Source organism: Anopheles nili, chromosome 3 (genome assembly GCF_943737925.1).
Source record: "Anopheles nili chromosome 3, idAnoNiliSN_F5_01, whole genome shotgun sequence".
Taxonomy (NCBI): domain Eukaryota; kingdom Metazoa; phylum Arthropoda; class Insecta; order Diptera; family Culicidae; genus Anopheles; species Anopheles nili.
In genome coordinates this window covers 65180102-65194601 of record NC_071292.1, presented here as the reverse complement: position 1 = coordinate 65194601, position 14500 = coordinate 65180102, and the positions used below count along the sequence as shown (strand labels likewise).

At 44.1% G+C, this 14500-nt stretch overlaps 1 protein-coding gene across 1 annotated transcript in view; it reads left to right on the top strand.

Moving 5' to 3' along the window:
* LOC128726584 (zwei Ig domain protein zig-8) overlaps positions 1-14500 on the top strand; it is a 106095-nt gene that overhangs the window by 41476 nt on the left and 50119 nt on the right. Inside the window, exon 4 of the mRNA XM_053820399.1 lies at positions 959-1126. Coding sequence (XP_053676374.1) covers positions 959-1126 — 168 coding nt within the window. The remainder of the gene's footprint in view (positions 1-958; positions 1127-14500) is intronic.

Genomic DNA, 14500 nt, shown 5'->3' with positions numbered 1-14500 from the left:
GTGATAGCTGTTAAAAAAATAACAAATCAACACTGTTGCAAATCCCTATTGTTTTGTTGAAACAACAAAACTCTTTCTCAAATCACGACGCACAATTGAAGGAGAATAAATCATCATAAATGCTGCTCGAAATATTGTGCGAAGCGTTTTCACCTGTCTGCTCCAATAAACTCAACTCCATCATGATCTATTAATCATACCAAAGAGTTTTGGGCAGAATCGTTACGGTCTCGAATTTATGTGGTCGGGTTTTTGATAAAAATAAAATAAATCCCACTCAACTTCGAAGAAACTCATTCATATTCATCCCTCATTTTGGACTCTATTTCGACCTGGTTTCGAAGAAATCTGGCTGGATCTCCTTTCTTTTCTTACTTCGGTTTCTTTGCCAGACCTAGTCGCGTCTCTTTTTTTTTCGTGTCTTATCATATAACACGCACAATTCCTCACGGAACCGTGAACGAAGGAGCGTGGGAAGTACGGTTTGGTTCGTTTTTCGTGCTGCGTGTGAATAATATATTCCAGTGCCTATCACCCTGTTTGCGCTGACCCCAACTTCCGGTGGATTGGTAATTGCTAGTACAAAATGGTATCCCATCTTTTCCCAACAAGTAACAGTTGAAGGGCAACGGGGTGAACGTGTGTTGTGCTTTTCCGTTGGTGGTATTATTTACTAAATGCCAGTAAGATTTATCACCGATCGTCGATCACACGGTTCAATGGATATTTATGTTCTATACTTATTTCTTTGTGATGTTTTACACCACGACCTTGTTTTCTATCTCTTTTATTTCCGTTTCATTTTTTCTTCTGGACATGCACATACGTCACTGCGATAACACATCGAAAAACGCCAACCACAAATACGTGGAATTATCCGTTTACCCGATCCGCTTGCTTCCGGCTGTTGTGCATTTAATTTCGGCTTCGCGATGACGGATCGATGGGCGTCGAGCAGAATCAAATCTCGTGGATCAGACGGCGGGATTGGCACATTCTTTCGTCCGGTGCGCAGATGTATACCAACGACGAGCGGTTCGCGATCCTTCACACGCCCGGTTCCAACACGTGGACGCTACAGATCAAATTCGTTCAGCGACGGGATCACGGTACCTACGAGTGTCAGGTGAGTCTTTGGTTCATGTTTATTGATTAAATTTGTCATACAGCTGAGGTTCTTAGGAACGAAGTTTTGAATGTTAAGCTGCTGTGGGGGAGAATTTTTAAATGATTTGAAAACATGTTCTCCCAGACATATCCGTTGAGAGACAAGTTTATGCTTGTATAAACTGCTGCTCGTGTATACAACAGATATAATTTTATACATTGTGACATTTTATAAATATAACATTTTTGACATTTTATAAATATAAGAGCTCGCCTCTGACCATGAAGCGATGAGGAACGATTGCAGATCGCTCGTACAGAAAACAAAAAATCTATTCTAAGTGTTCCAGTGCTATCCCTCTCTCTCTCTCATTATGGGGAAGAGAAATAGAAAAGGATTAAACAGGTAGGAAGAGCATCTGCCAGCTCTGGTGTTAATGTAACTGTTTCTCCACCAGCCCAACCATCTGGGCTTAAACGTCCGTTCCTACCTGTTCCCGATCAGGGGTCAATAACCGAACCGAAGATGTTCGAGTCTTCGCTTGAGCTCAAGCCTCAGTGCTAGCGACATTGACAGTGAACATCGAGAGGTTCACTTCCGTCGCCGATCCTCCATGTTAGGCTCAGCTGTACCTGCTCTGGCTCCTAATGCTCTGTCGCTACAACCTCGTCCGCTGCCTCTCCTATGGTAAGCAGTGGACCCACCGTCACCGTCGCTCCACTGTCTCAGTCGACCAATTTCACCTTTGGACCCTCGTCCAGACGTCGCTCTCCACCGATCACGGTTGATAGAGAGAGAGAGAGAGAGCTGCAAAATCACGCTTTGGGGCTTAAACCTTGTGGCTACCTGTGGTCAGAGTGCTTGCAAAAAACAAGGCAACATTCGACGTTGCTCACGCCACACTAATCCGTATGAATGTTAACTTCTATACTCATGCGTATACCGACGGAGAAACCGTTCAAGGTCATCGTCCGAGGATTACCGTTACTTGATTCGAACGAAAACGTTACCGAACTCCCGGATGTATTTAGCATGTTTTCTTATCTGCTTTTCGAAAGGAACAGTGGATTTGGCCGGCGTTAAAGTGGTTCGTAAACTCTGATCGCTACATACGGAAATCTGAACTGTATTCGATTTCCAATACGCGGCCCTTACAAGAGATGTTAGCTAGCATCGTGCTTAAATTTCTCGAGAGATGCGAGGCATCTCCACATCTCGTTATAAGGAAACTCGTTCTGGATTCTTAGCGCCTCCTTTTTATTTATGAAAGGATTACTGTTTTAAAAGAAGGGAATAAGTTAGGGTAGCTTCATTGATGTTAAGTAGGCAAGTTAGTTTAAAGTAGAAATTAAGCTATCAATAAGTAGTCATGGTTTCAAAAACCACTTATCACATGATTCTTTCCTCACAAAACTTTTGCAATCGCTCACGAACACTGCACTACGCAATAACCTTACACCTGAAAAGCTAATTAAGCTGCATCCTGTGTTATATACATATATATAATTTGTTCAATAAATACCAAACATTTTCACTTACCTTTCCCAACTACAGATGCATAACTCTTTTCAAAGTACGCTTTTGCCATTCGGCGTGCATACCTACTGCAAACGGAACAAAACACTAGAAATCATCATGTCCATGAACTCACCCCAAACCCATCGTGACCGGTTCACCCAGAGTTCAAGCTGGCTGCGACCCATGTCCTCCATGCTCCATGACCGAAAGCAGATGGCTACCGGGCAGATACAGTCTGCCGAAAAACTTTCAACGCACAGCTTCAAAAAGTTTCTCCCATAACGAGGGAAACATTCTCCGTCGGCTCCTGGACCCATGGTTTACCTTCGGCCAGTGCCAGTGCCCACCCAATAAGGACACAAGCAGCATGTAAACTAACCGAGCGATAGTTTTAACCATGCCCACTCTGCCCCACTCGTCACGGGCAAGATTTCGGTGAAGTAAACACACCAACCATGTGCTGTTTCAGCACGGCAGTGGGCCTGGGTTGGGTTGAGATGAAATGAAAATTTTCATAAAATTTCCCACAACCCCCGGGGCGGAAGCGTGCTCACAAGTAAGCTACTCCACCAGCCCGGTACACCACATTTGCAGGCGGCCGTGCTGCGGAAGAAATTGTGACTCCGGTGATTTGTAGCACTTGCGACTTTTGAACGGTGGCGCAAGTAAATAGTAACGCTATCCGGCTGTTCATCAAAAGGACCATCTTCTGGTGCCGTACGGAAGACGCCCGAGATGAAGTGAAAATGATTGCTGAGCGTAAAATTAGTGGCGGATATGAGGGTTTATGAGTTTTATGAATTTATATCAGCCGGCTTGCCGGCTTGCGCAAGGCAGGCAAGCTGTAAACATGTGGTGGCATCCTCGTGCGCTTCGGCATGGGTGGATGGTTTCTTGGTGAACGTTTCGAGGCCATTCCTTGAAGCACTGTGCGTCTTAAAATCTCGCTAATCTCTTCGTAATTGCATTCCTACGATTGCAGACGAGGGAATGTTTTTCGCATGGGCACTCATCTGAACGCATGTGCAAGAACCACGAACTAAATGGCAATTAAGTTTGATGCCGCTTGTTTTCGTGGAACCAAACAAGGTATCGGAGAACGCATAAACCATAGTTTCAAGATACTTTCGTACAGTTTCTGAGCTCAGCTGGTTATGAAAAACCTATATACAAATGGCGCGCGAGTATCAACAATCACGTTAACTCCATTTTAACCGTATGATACCGTTCAACATTTGAGAACGTTCCAAATTTGCAAGGGATTCCGTTTCGAATGCAGAGCGACGTGTGGCAAGTTATTCCTCGCTCGCTCTACCACGTCTCCTCGCGTTCACGCACGCAATCGGGCACTGCTCACCTAATTTCGACTTTTGTACCGGGCTCGCATTCCTTATGCAAAAACGAACTTCCTACGGATGCTACCTGGGCGGGAGTTTTATACATCTGCACACGCACGAGTGGTTTCCCCATTAACAAAGTTATACGCGCCACCGGTGCGGACGTGTTTGAAACGTGTGCGAAACAGTACTGTAAATTATTTTATAAACTTTCTCTTCAAAGATACGCCAAACCATTTCGACGGGGGTGTAAATGGCGTGAGAAATCCGATTCCGATCGGTTGGGAAAAGAAATTTTGTGGAAAATTGAGATTAAACTGCGGATCGATTTGCGATCCCTTTTGAATAGAAATCGAACCTTCATTGGAAGAAGGGCCCGTGCGCTCGTATTCTTGACTGGGATGGCTTTCAAATATCGAATACGAAGGATTTGGTGAAGTTAGGTAACGCTCGTAGAAAAAAACGACGCACAGCCCAAACAACACCCTTTAAGGCTTTCTTGAGAGCCTGATGATGATTGGTTCTATCGATTTTTGCCTCTTATTATGCAAGAGCTTTTGGTGTCCTAATCATCCAACGAATAGATTAATTTATATACAGCATAATTAATCTGAGTGTCCGCAGAAAATCTACCAGCCATACTATGGGGCTTTCGCTCATGCAATTATGACCCAAATGCCTTTCACTAAACAGGTTCTAGTCTCACGCGTACAGCCCTGCCAGCGATCGATACGCGTTTCCGACGCACAAAATATGGAAATTCTGTAAGTGCTGGCCTGTGCCTTCGCGGCTTGGATGTGGTGAAAATGTGGTGAAAAGCTTTTCCCACTCGCTCACAAACGGAGCCGCGTGAGATGAGCCGCTCGCTATCGCGACCGATTCCCGGCTCGACAAAGTAATTGCCGGCAGCCCTTCTTCCAATTCAATCACGCGAACAGTCTCGCAGCGTTAAAACTGCCACCGGAAGGCAAACGTTTCCTGTGGCGGCTGGCTGGTGCGTCGGTGATGGCAATGCGATTTCCATTCGCCTGCAGGCAGATAAGAGCGAAAACTTTACCCAACGCCCAGCGGCGGCTGGGTTCGCCTTCGTTGAATTGAACTTTTTGCCACCGAGTAAATGGTTGGTTCGGAAAGACCCTGTTGCGTGGCGCCCCGAATATCCGAAGCGATGCTGAAATTGAATTTCGCAGCAGAAAAACGCTCTGACGGCGCCATTCTGGTCGATTTTCTTCGATGGAACGTGTCGATCGGTCCGCCAGCCTATGGCGCCAAGGCTGCCGGTCTACATCGGCCGCAGCGTGCTATCTTGGCCACGGCAGTGAAAGCGATCTGTAACATGGGTTTAATTTGCAATAATGCCTGCCAACGTGGGTTTGTCGTTTGTCGCATGATTTTTAGATAACTTTTCGCCATCGCTCATTTTCGGTTATAGATACCGGTCTGAATTATGAATGGATGCTTGCTTCGTATGCGGATGGGATAGTTTCGCAGATGGTCTACAGCACTTCAATCGTTGCAGCTTCTTATATGAACGAAAATTGCTTCGCTCAATCACTGAGTAGAGGTTCTTATATTTTCACCACGAGTAACGTAAAAACGTCACATCCTAAAAAGTGTAACGCTTCCCATTTATTACTGGTCGTGAATTCTATTCTACAATGATTCGATTACTTTCTTAAAATTCTTAAAATTCAATGAATCATACTTGCTGTATGATGATATACTCAATCTTTTTCTTATTCCCATCATTTTGCCCATTTGCTCTTGCCCATTTTCTTCCCCTTTTTGCAAAACCACAAAAATAACCTTCCAAAAGAGAGCTCTATTATTCTGCTAATCTTCATCTGCCGCCTCGGGAAGGGATTAAAGTACACAGCATAGCAGCAAGCAATGCGCGAGCCGTGAATACGGTGGTCAGCCATCAAATTAAGCCCATGCTTTCCGTTCCCTCGCGCGCCAGCCAGGGCAAAGGTACAAAATCAGATTACCTTCACCGGCCGAATGGACGCACTGGGACCGGCTCCGAGCACACAACAAAGACGTTTCGGGCTAATCTTGGGTGCGCACATGCCGGCTTCCGTGGCCCGGAGACTTTCGTCTCTCGTGTCTCTTTATCGCAGCAAAAAAGGGCACCCTGGAAGGAGTCCGGGTCCGAGCGTCACGTGGCCATGCAAATTACTTATTCATTTCCACGTCAGCTTTCTCGTATCATAAAGCTCTCAGCTTGCTTCTGCATCAGTGGGCGATCCCGGGGATGCTACCTTCTTTCTATTTCGGTTGGTACTTTCGCCTGTTTCTCTTATGGGCCGTGCGATACTTTCTCTTCTCTGTGTGTTACGTATATATGCGTGTGAATCGAGCCACTCAAGCCTCTGTCTGGTTGATATCTCTCGGTGCTTAAAAAAAGAAGCCAGTGATGCACGAGATAGAAAGCCAAATTGTAATGCATCGTGGCACGGATAGTGCGGCTGCGAGATGACTGCCACTGAAAGTGCTGCCACACAGGCAGGTACGCTACGGGTTTCGTAACGGCTTTTGCGTTACACCATTTAACCACACGAACAAAAGTGAAGCACTTCAGCACGGAAGCTGGCGGTCCCTCACTATCAGTCATTCGCTAAGACAGAGCGACCACCGGAACTGCTGCACCGTCGGCGGGAGAACACGGGACAGGGAAGGCTTTGTTTTTATTCCTCGTCACGTTTGCAGCTTTTCTTTTTGCTGCTTCCTCGGAAACCATCAGCCGGGTTTTTTTTTGTAGCCATTCAGCCAAGCTTTCGCTATCTGCTCGCACCCCGAGGCTAGAGGAATGTTCTTTCAACAACGTGAAGACCCTTTTCGCTTGCAAGGCGATGTGATGGAAGGAGCAGCAGTGCTGCTGAAAGTGCTTATATGTTGCCTTGTGGTATCGAGCTGGATGTGCACACTGAACGGCACTACAGCATCGTTTCCCGAACCATGCTGGGAAAATTCGTTTATTATTGCAAAAGCAATTATTGACGCTGATAAACAACGCTTAATGTTATGAGATTCTTTCCCACACCACTCAAATCCGAACGGTAAACGCTATCGAAGCTCTCGTTACTTTACAGTACCGAACGGATGAAAGCTTAAGTGCCTTGTGTACACGATAAAAATGCTCAAGCTCTCACGAAGCGTAAAATTATTTAACGTACTGTTTACTTTGCTGCTGCGCGATGAAACATCTTGAATATTCAACGCAACTTTCGCCCTTTTAAGTGAAATTCTCGGACTAATCAGCTATATCAGTATTGCCTCAGCGGTGCAATAGTTTGCGCCATTTTGTTTTACGATTCTGACAAGAATCACAATTAACTCGGTGTAGCACTGCAAGCAAATCATCGTCATTTGCGTCGCCTGATGAGTTGCTAGGCCGATAAATCCACTCAACCAAACGCGTTCGCTCTTGCTCGACGTGGTGGAACAAACCATCCGGATTATAATATTAATGCATACGTAACAGGTGCCAGTGACCCACGCATCAACTGACATCAATTTATGGGCGGGTGAAGCGAAGCAAACGCTATCACGATGCGGGAATGTTTCTTCGCGCTTGAAATGTCTCTCAAAGTTCGGAGATGGATCACTGATTTTGATTAACCAATCATTCCACGGTAATCAAGAAGAGTCGAGTAATATTGTACAGGGTAAAAGGAAATTGAAACATAACTCTAGCATTGCAAAATTTAAATGATATATCTCCAAGCGATTTAGGACTACATATATGGTTCATTGCATTGTAATACAGTGATGAAATAATACGATAAATAGTTTAAGAGTAAATGGTTACTAAATCAAACGTACACAATCGATAATTTATACAGGAAAATCTGTTCCTATTGGTTGCAGAAAATCTGTTTACGAATACAGCAAGGAAAAAACTGCCCTCGACAATAAAAACAAAGCATTCATTTTGGGGTTTTTCAGTGTGGCTTCCCAACCGTCAACTCGGTCGACCCCGGTAATTCATTCAGACAAATTTTCCATAGTTCTGTACAAACTAAAATACACTATAAATTAAGCTTTTTGTTCCGTACTGCTTCCTGTTCCGCGAAAGGCAGAGTGACTTATATTCTTAAGTAGCACATTTTTTGTTTCATCCATCGAACGTGCACTTACCAACAGGGGTGTGGTGCAGTAAACTTCAGCAACTGATTCGTATTTAAGTTTTGCAATGCAAAATAGGCGGACCGTCTTGGACTCAAGAGAAGATTTTTGTATAGCCTGCAGTATCACCACCACGTCGGTAGGACTTGGCTGTGTACAACCCGCGATATCGCTTCCTTGCCCGAAAACCGGACGCAGCTAGTTTGCAATGTAAATGCTGTACAGTGTGAATTGCGTCCAGTGAGCAGATAAATATGCATAAAAAGCTAAACCTTCCACTGCCAACCTGAGAAAGAAAGTTTCCCAGGAACAACCGGGAACCACGGGAAAAGCGAACTCTGCTATCTGCCAAACGAATCTCGTGCGCTCGCGTTCGCATGAGCAACATGCTGGGAACTGGTTTGTTAAGTGAGTGCAATTGCAGTTAAGCTGGGTGTGTTGAGTACAGGCAGGCGATCGAACGTTAGCGCGGCCGCCTTTGATGTTGAGCACCGCTGGCGGTAAATAGGTCAGATGCAAGGTGCACCTGAGCGGTCGGTTCGAGCGTGTAAACGCAGGCGAAAGCGCTCGTACTTTGCACATCCTGAAAATGTAAAATAAATGTTTCCCGGACGAGCAAGTTTGCCTCGCGCTGCGATAAAAAGGACAGTCGAGCGATAAAACGGAAGTTGCTACCAGCGAAAAGGACAACCATGCTTACCAACACGGAAATGAGCGGCGCTTGCACGGTTAGGGGAAGAAAGTGCAAACAGTACTCTTTAAAACACCCATAAATCATCCGTCTCTTGTGGAGTGGAAAAATAGGAGCTTCCATCAGCACCATCACCACCACCACCACCACAGACGGGTGGTATGCTTTCTTCCCGGGGTTTTTCCCGTTTCCTGTGCGGTATTAGCAACGCCATCTGCGGCCACCTCCCAGCGTTGGTTGACTTTTCGTGTGTTTGCCTGCTACCAGGTCTAGAGCAAGGACACGATACTCTACGCACCGTCAGAATCGAGCTGCCAAGGAAACCGTGTATTTTAGCGCACCGCGCGGAAGGAAGTTGTTGGGATTCGTTGAATTTTAATGCGATTTTTGATGCAAACTGTGGTAGCTTGACCGTCCGGTGTGCTTCGCCGGTTAGTGCAGTGAAAAGTAAAATGCCAACGATGTTCAACTCGGCAGGTTTTAAGCATACACTGCGAAGAAACGCGAAACATCCTGGCTTGAGCTGTCACGCGCCAAGAGAAATGGTACCACGATTAATATTCTTTCGCGGCCATTCTGCCGGAAAACTGGTGCAACAACAGGCGCATAATGTCTTGCACTCAGATAGGACTGGGTACGCTTTAATGCTGCATAGAATCCCCCAACCCAGCGAAGTTCTAAGAGCTTCGAAATAGAAGGTGGAACCAGTAATGCAATGAAACTTACCTCGAGACATCCGGAATGGGACAAGGCGACGCAGGACCATAAAATAACCAAGCTTCGGGAACAATCTTTATATTCCCTCTTTGGACTGTTTGCCCAAATGTTCCCAAACACGCTTTGAAATAAATTTATAAATACATTCACCTTTCTGTAGTTTCTTTCACGGGCGGAAACCACTCGCTTCGGATACACCAAAGAGCTCCCAGCAGACGATTGTCTTAAATTATTCAAATGAATACATATGAATGGTGTGGAATGGAGAGCAACTTCCAACGCTCATGACAAGAAGATTCTCCCTTTTGAGCGTCCAAACTTGTACTTGTGATTCTAAAAACTACAAGGTATCAAGCGGAAAAAAGGAACAAAAAAAGCTTTCCCGCTGAAAGGAGTGAACACATTTCTTAGAGCATCCAACCCTAGCAAACGAACGAAATAGGAGCGAGCATGAATAACTTCTTGGTGAAAGGTGGTGCACATAAAGCATGCGGCAAGAATTTGTTCCCCCGCCGACGCTTCGACACAATTTTGCTCGCCCACAAATGGTAAGAGTTGGATTTTGGGGCCACCGGAAAAGTCATTCTTAGCCCTTTGAAGCAAGCTGAAACATTTCTAAGGTCTACAACTCTCTGCTACCGGAAAATCAACCAAGTGACCGTCGGTGGGCGTCTTGGGAAAGTCGCCACCCTCCTACTGCGTGACCGATTTAGTTGCTAATTTTTCTCAAGTTTTTCGCAGTCTACCGTTTTTTTTGTCCTGGTTGTTTGAAAACCCGAAGGATATGGAGCTCTTCTTGCTCGTGCTACTTTTTAAGAAAGCGCCTTATCGCGACAAGGTTGGATTAGTGAAATCTTGATTTGCTGTGTGGTGCTTGCAATGATTATGTTTTGCGAAAAAAATACTAATAGAATGAAGTGTGTACGATAAAATTCAAATTCGTAGTGAAAGTTTTGTGCTGTTTGAAGTTTTGATACACTATTTTATAAGATAAAAAATGAACCGATAAATATTTGCAAGCGTGTATTCAAGTTTTTTTCACCAATAACTACTCTAATTTTGTCTTGATTGAATAGAATTTTTATTTTTGTTCTATTCTATAAAGATTTTCTCATTTCCGTGTATGATTTCTAAGTACATGAATATCTTACACAGCCATCGCTATTTAAAAAACTCTAAAAAAGTCATTCGTTTATTAATTAATTCTACATACATTTTCAATACCTGTACAAATCCGAGGAAAACATCCCCAAGTCTCAAGAACACTCGGAAAAACGTTTTCAAGAGGCATTACACTAAACGCAAACTAGTCATCTAACATGGTCTCTTCAGTATTGCAAATCCATTATCAAGAGTGAAGTTGAATCACGTTCTCGCACTTAAAGAAAATTGACGTAGCGTGTTTACTTAGTTTTTTTTTCTGTTTTCAATCCATTGTAGATGGCAACCTTCTAACAGGTGACTTACAGTGCATTTTCATTACATCCAGACATCCAGACGCAGTCGAGCATTTAAACTAAAAACACAAAATTTTACGGAATTATATTATTTTTACATGCCATTTTTTTAAGGTTTAAGCTAAATAACCTACACGATACTATCGAAGAATTAGTTTCGTTGCCGCAGCTTATTGTAAACATTTCGTCAATGTGCTGGATAGAAGCAACGTTGCCATATGATCTTCTTTTATTTTATGCAATATGTACACATCATGTTGCTTAAAAAGCCGTACAGGTAGCCTATGCATTACAATTTCAACAGAAATACTAGCTCGCAGACTTCATGGATTATTCCCATGTGCTCTCATCATCATCACGTCATGCCCGTTCAAGAAGACATTAGTTAAGAAGCATCTCTTTTCTATCTCAAAGTCGTATTATGTAATGCATGGTCTAGCATTGCTCGTTCCGTAGCCACCTTCGGTTTTGTGTGCGTGAAACGAACGCCAAGTTCGAAACGAATGCGGTGCGCCATCATGCACCGGCACGGAATACAGCAATGATTGCAATTTTCATCATGCAAAAGATGATTAATTGAGCGACTTCTTTTGCTGCTTCGCCTTCCAACTAACATTCAATCTTCTGCAACCTTACCCATCACTGCTCGGGCGAGTCCGCTCCTGGTCTGACGTGACGTGTGCAATTCCGTTGCTTCTGCGGCACCATTAAGCCCTTCGTGAGATGAAGCTCGTTCCGCGAGCGCGGAAATTACTACATGCCGCAAGGCAAACCGAGCGCGCAACCAAGCAACGCTGAACACTGTAATCGCTGAGTTCCAGGGATCGGGATCGCGAATGCCAGCCTGAGAATGATATATTCCTTTCACCCCCACGATGAATGCTTACAGCAAAAAAAAAAGAGAGAGAATAAAACGAGTGGAAGAGGAATGCAAATAAGGTCGCGTTTTTCCGCTGCCACTCGAATAGGGTTTTGCGGCGCAATTTTTCTCGCATGACAGTTTACAAAATTGTTTGCTACCGTTGTGCAGCCCAAGTTCCACGTTCACTCGTTGACACGAGGCATTTATAAAAGGCGTCTTTGGGTATCCCTGACGCAGTTAAAGCATGCATTATTAACACCGTGCACTATCAATCTGCATTCCTCGTGGTCCAGGCAACGAATCGAATGACTTTCTCCGTTTAAAAAAAGAATCTGAAACCGTTGTTTCTGAAATATTCTTTTGTCTTTGGTGAAAACTATTGGTAGAAACGTTTCATCAAAATAGTACAAATTAAAGTATGTAGTGTTTATCGTAGTTGACAAACAATTGAACAAACTACCAGGCGGTTCATAAACCACGTTGGTAAATCATTTGCAGAGCAAAATGAGCTTTGATTCAAACGTTATTTTGAGAGTATTGTTTTAAATGGAGGGTTTTGATGAATTTTGAGTGTTTTTTTTTAATAAAAAAAATAAATTGATTTTTAATATTAATCTTCATAAAACCCAAACATAATGGAGGCGCATGGTACTTTGTACTCTATACGCATCCAAGCGACCAAATTCGAAAATTATTCAATTGGTAGAATCACTTCCCCTAATACTTTATTTTACCAACAAATCATGTTAAGTGAATTTAGCTTCTCGAGGAATTTCAACTCAACTATTGCAAATTCGAGTACCTTTATTTTAATACACAACCTCGTGGTAATGTGAAGAAGAGTTCACTTTCTTGGAGCGAAATGTGCTTTTTGCTGCAAAAAGAACATTTGATCAATTCGTTTTTTTACTATTTCGCTATTCTGCCATGAATATTTATGGTGCTCCATAGTACGGAATCGGGTCACACTATATTCAGCAGCAGCAACAATGTCGTAAAAAAGCTACTACTGACTAGCTCCTTTCTTCCCGAATCGATGCACCCGTTCGGTCTTGCAAATGCAATTTGTTCTTTTTTTTATTTCCTGCGAAACCAAACGTTACAGTCTACTGCAATGCCACAAATGTACAAGATAGCTTTGGCATGAGGATGTGTATCGTTCGGGCGATCGAAATAAATGTTTAAAATATATTCTCCCCAAAGTGAGATTGTATACCAGAGATCATTTTTCAAACTGATCATTAGAAATAGCCTGCTCAAACGAGGTGTGCAATATCAGCTGCACTCAACTTTTAATACGTTAAAAGGAAGTCAATACCTTAATGTTTTCATCTGAAATTTCAAGGGATTAAGCTTTTGCCCTGTCAATTGAATGATCGATTATTGGTTCGTATGTGTGTTTAAGTACTTCCACTCACTGCAGCTCATTAAGTCAAAATGTTTAAAGGTTTTCATAGCAAATGCTAAGCCTGCATGAAGAAATTCATTTGAACTGATACCGACAGGTGAGATTTTTCTTCAGCAGGTATTTGTTTGATAAACAACCTTCTCTAAAATACTACTTGAAAGCCACCGCAATCATTTAAAACCTCCACGCAGTTGTCATTGTATCGAGGTAATCGAGCATCATTCAGGTGCATTTCTGCATGCCTGCCTAAGCTACCCTATGTGAAAGACCCTCACCGTTTGCTTTAATCGTTTTTCCACAAACTTTAATCGTCAGTATCACACAGCAGCAAGGGTGCGAGTACTCCAGTCACGTTCAACAGAATTGCAACGGTTGAGCAAATTTCCCCGGCGGATGCGTGGGAAAGCCACTCCACGTTAGCCAGCGGTGCTATGCGAAGATGCGCCTTTCTGGACCTGAAATTTCGGAAATGCAACGAACGATTCAACGATATTTCTATTTCATGTTCCCATCACATCGACCGGCACTAGCAGTGAACCCAGGCGACCGTCAGCAGTTGGCACATGAACGCAACAATTCGCTCACTTTTATGCGAAGCTGGTCGTATCCCCATTCGGGCCTTCAGCTACCCTGCCAACGTACGCTGACTTTTGTGCAAAACCATATGCATGCGGTGTGGATGCCCCGTTTGCCAGTGTCGGCCGGGATTTGCACCATCCCGGTGGGAAGCTAACCGCAAAACCGTAAGCGCTTGTGACAACAATCATCGTCGACACTCTCGTTTTGCTGGTGTGGAGCAAAAGGGCGGCAGAATCAACCCCTCCGGCGCTTCGTAATCATCTCCGGAGCGAAACGACGATTTTGTGATGAATTTGTTCGGCAGTGAAACACCGCCCTTTGCGTCTCAAAAGCTGCACCGGATGAAATGAGAAACATTTTCATTTTTACATCCGCTAAGCTTCTAAATGAACCATTTTCCCAGCCGCTGGTCGAGACGGAGGAATGCGCTGTTGTCCGCCAGCCCGTGTTACTTTCCACTCGCGCAGGGTGACTGGGTTCTATACGGCGCGTTATGTACGCCGTAAAAGTAATATTGCATCGTTCCGTACTATGTCATCCGTATATGCGCGTAATGGCACCATAGAGACCATTACTATCTTCACGTTACAAGGAACGTGCGCTTAACTACGAGGGTAACCCGGCAAACGGATAACCAACGGGCGGGTCTGATGCTTTCAAAGGAGTAACTGAAGAAGGTGCAGTTGTGCACTTAC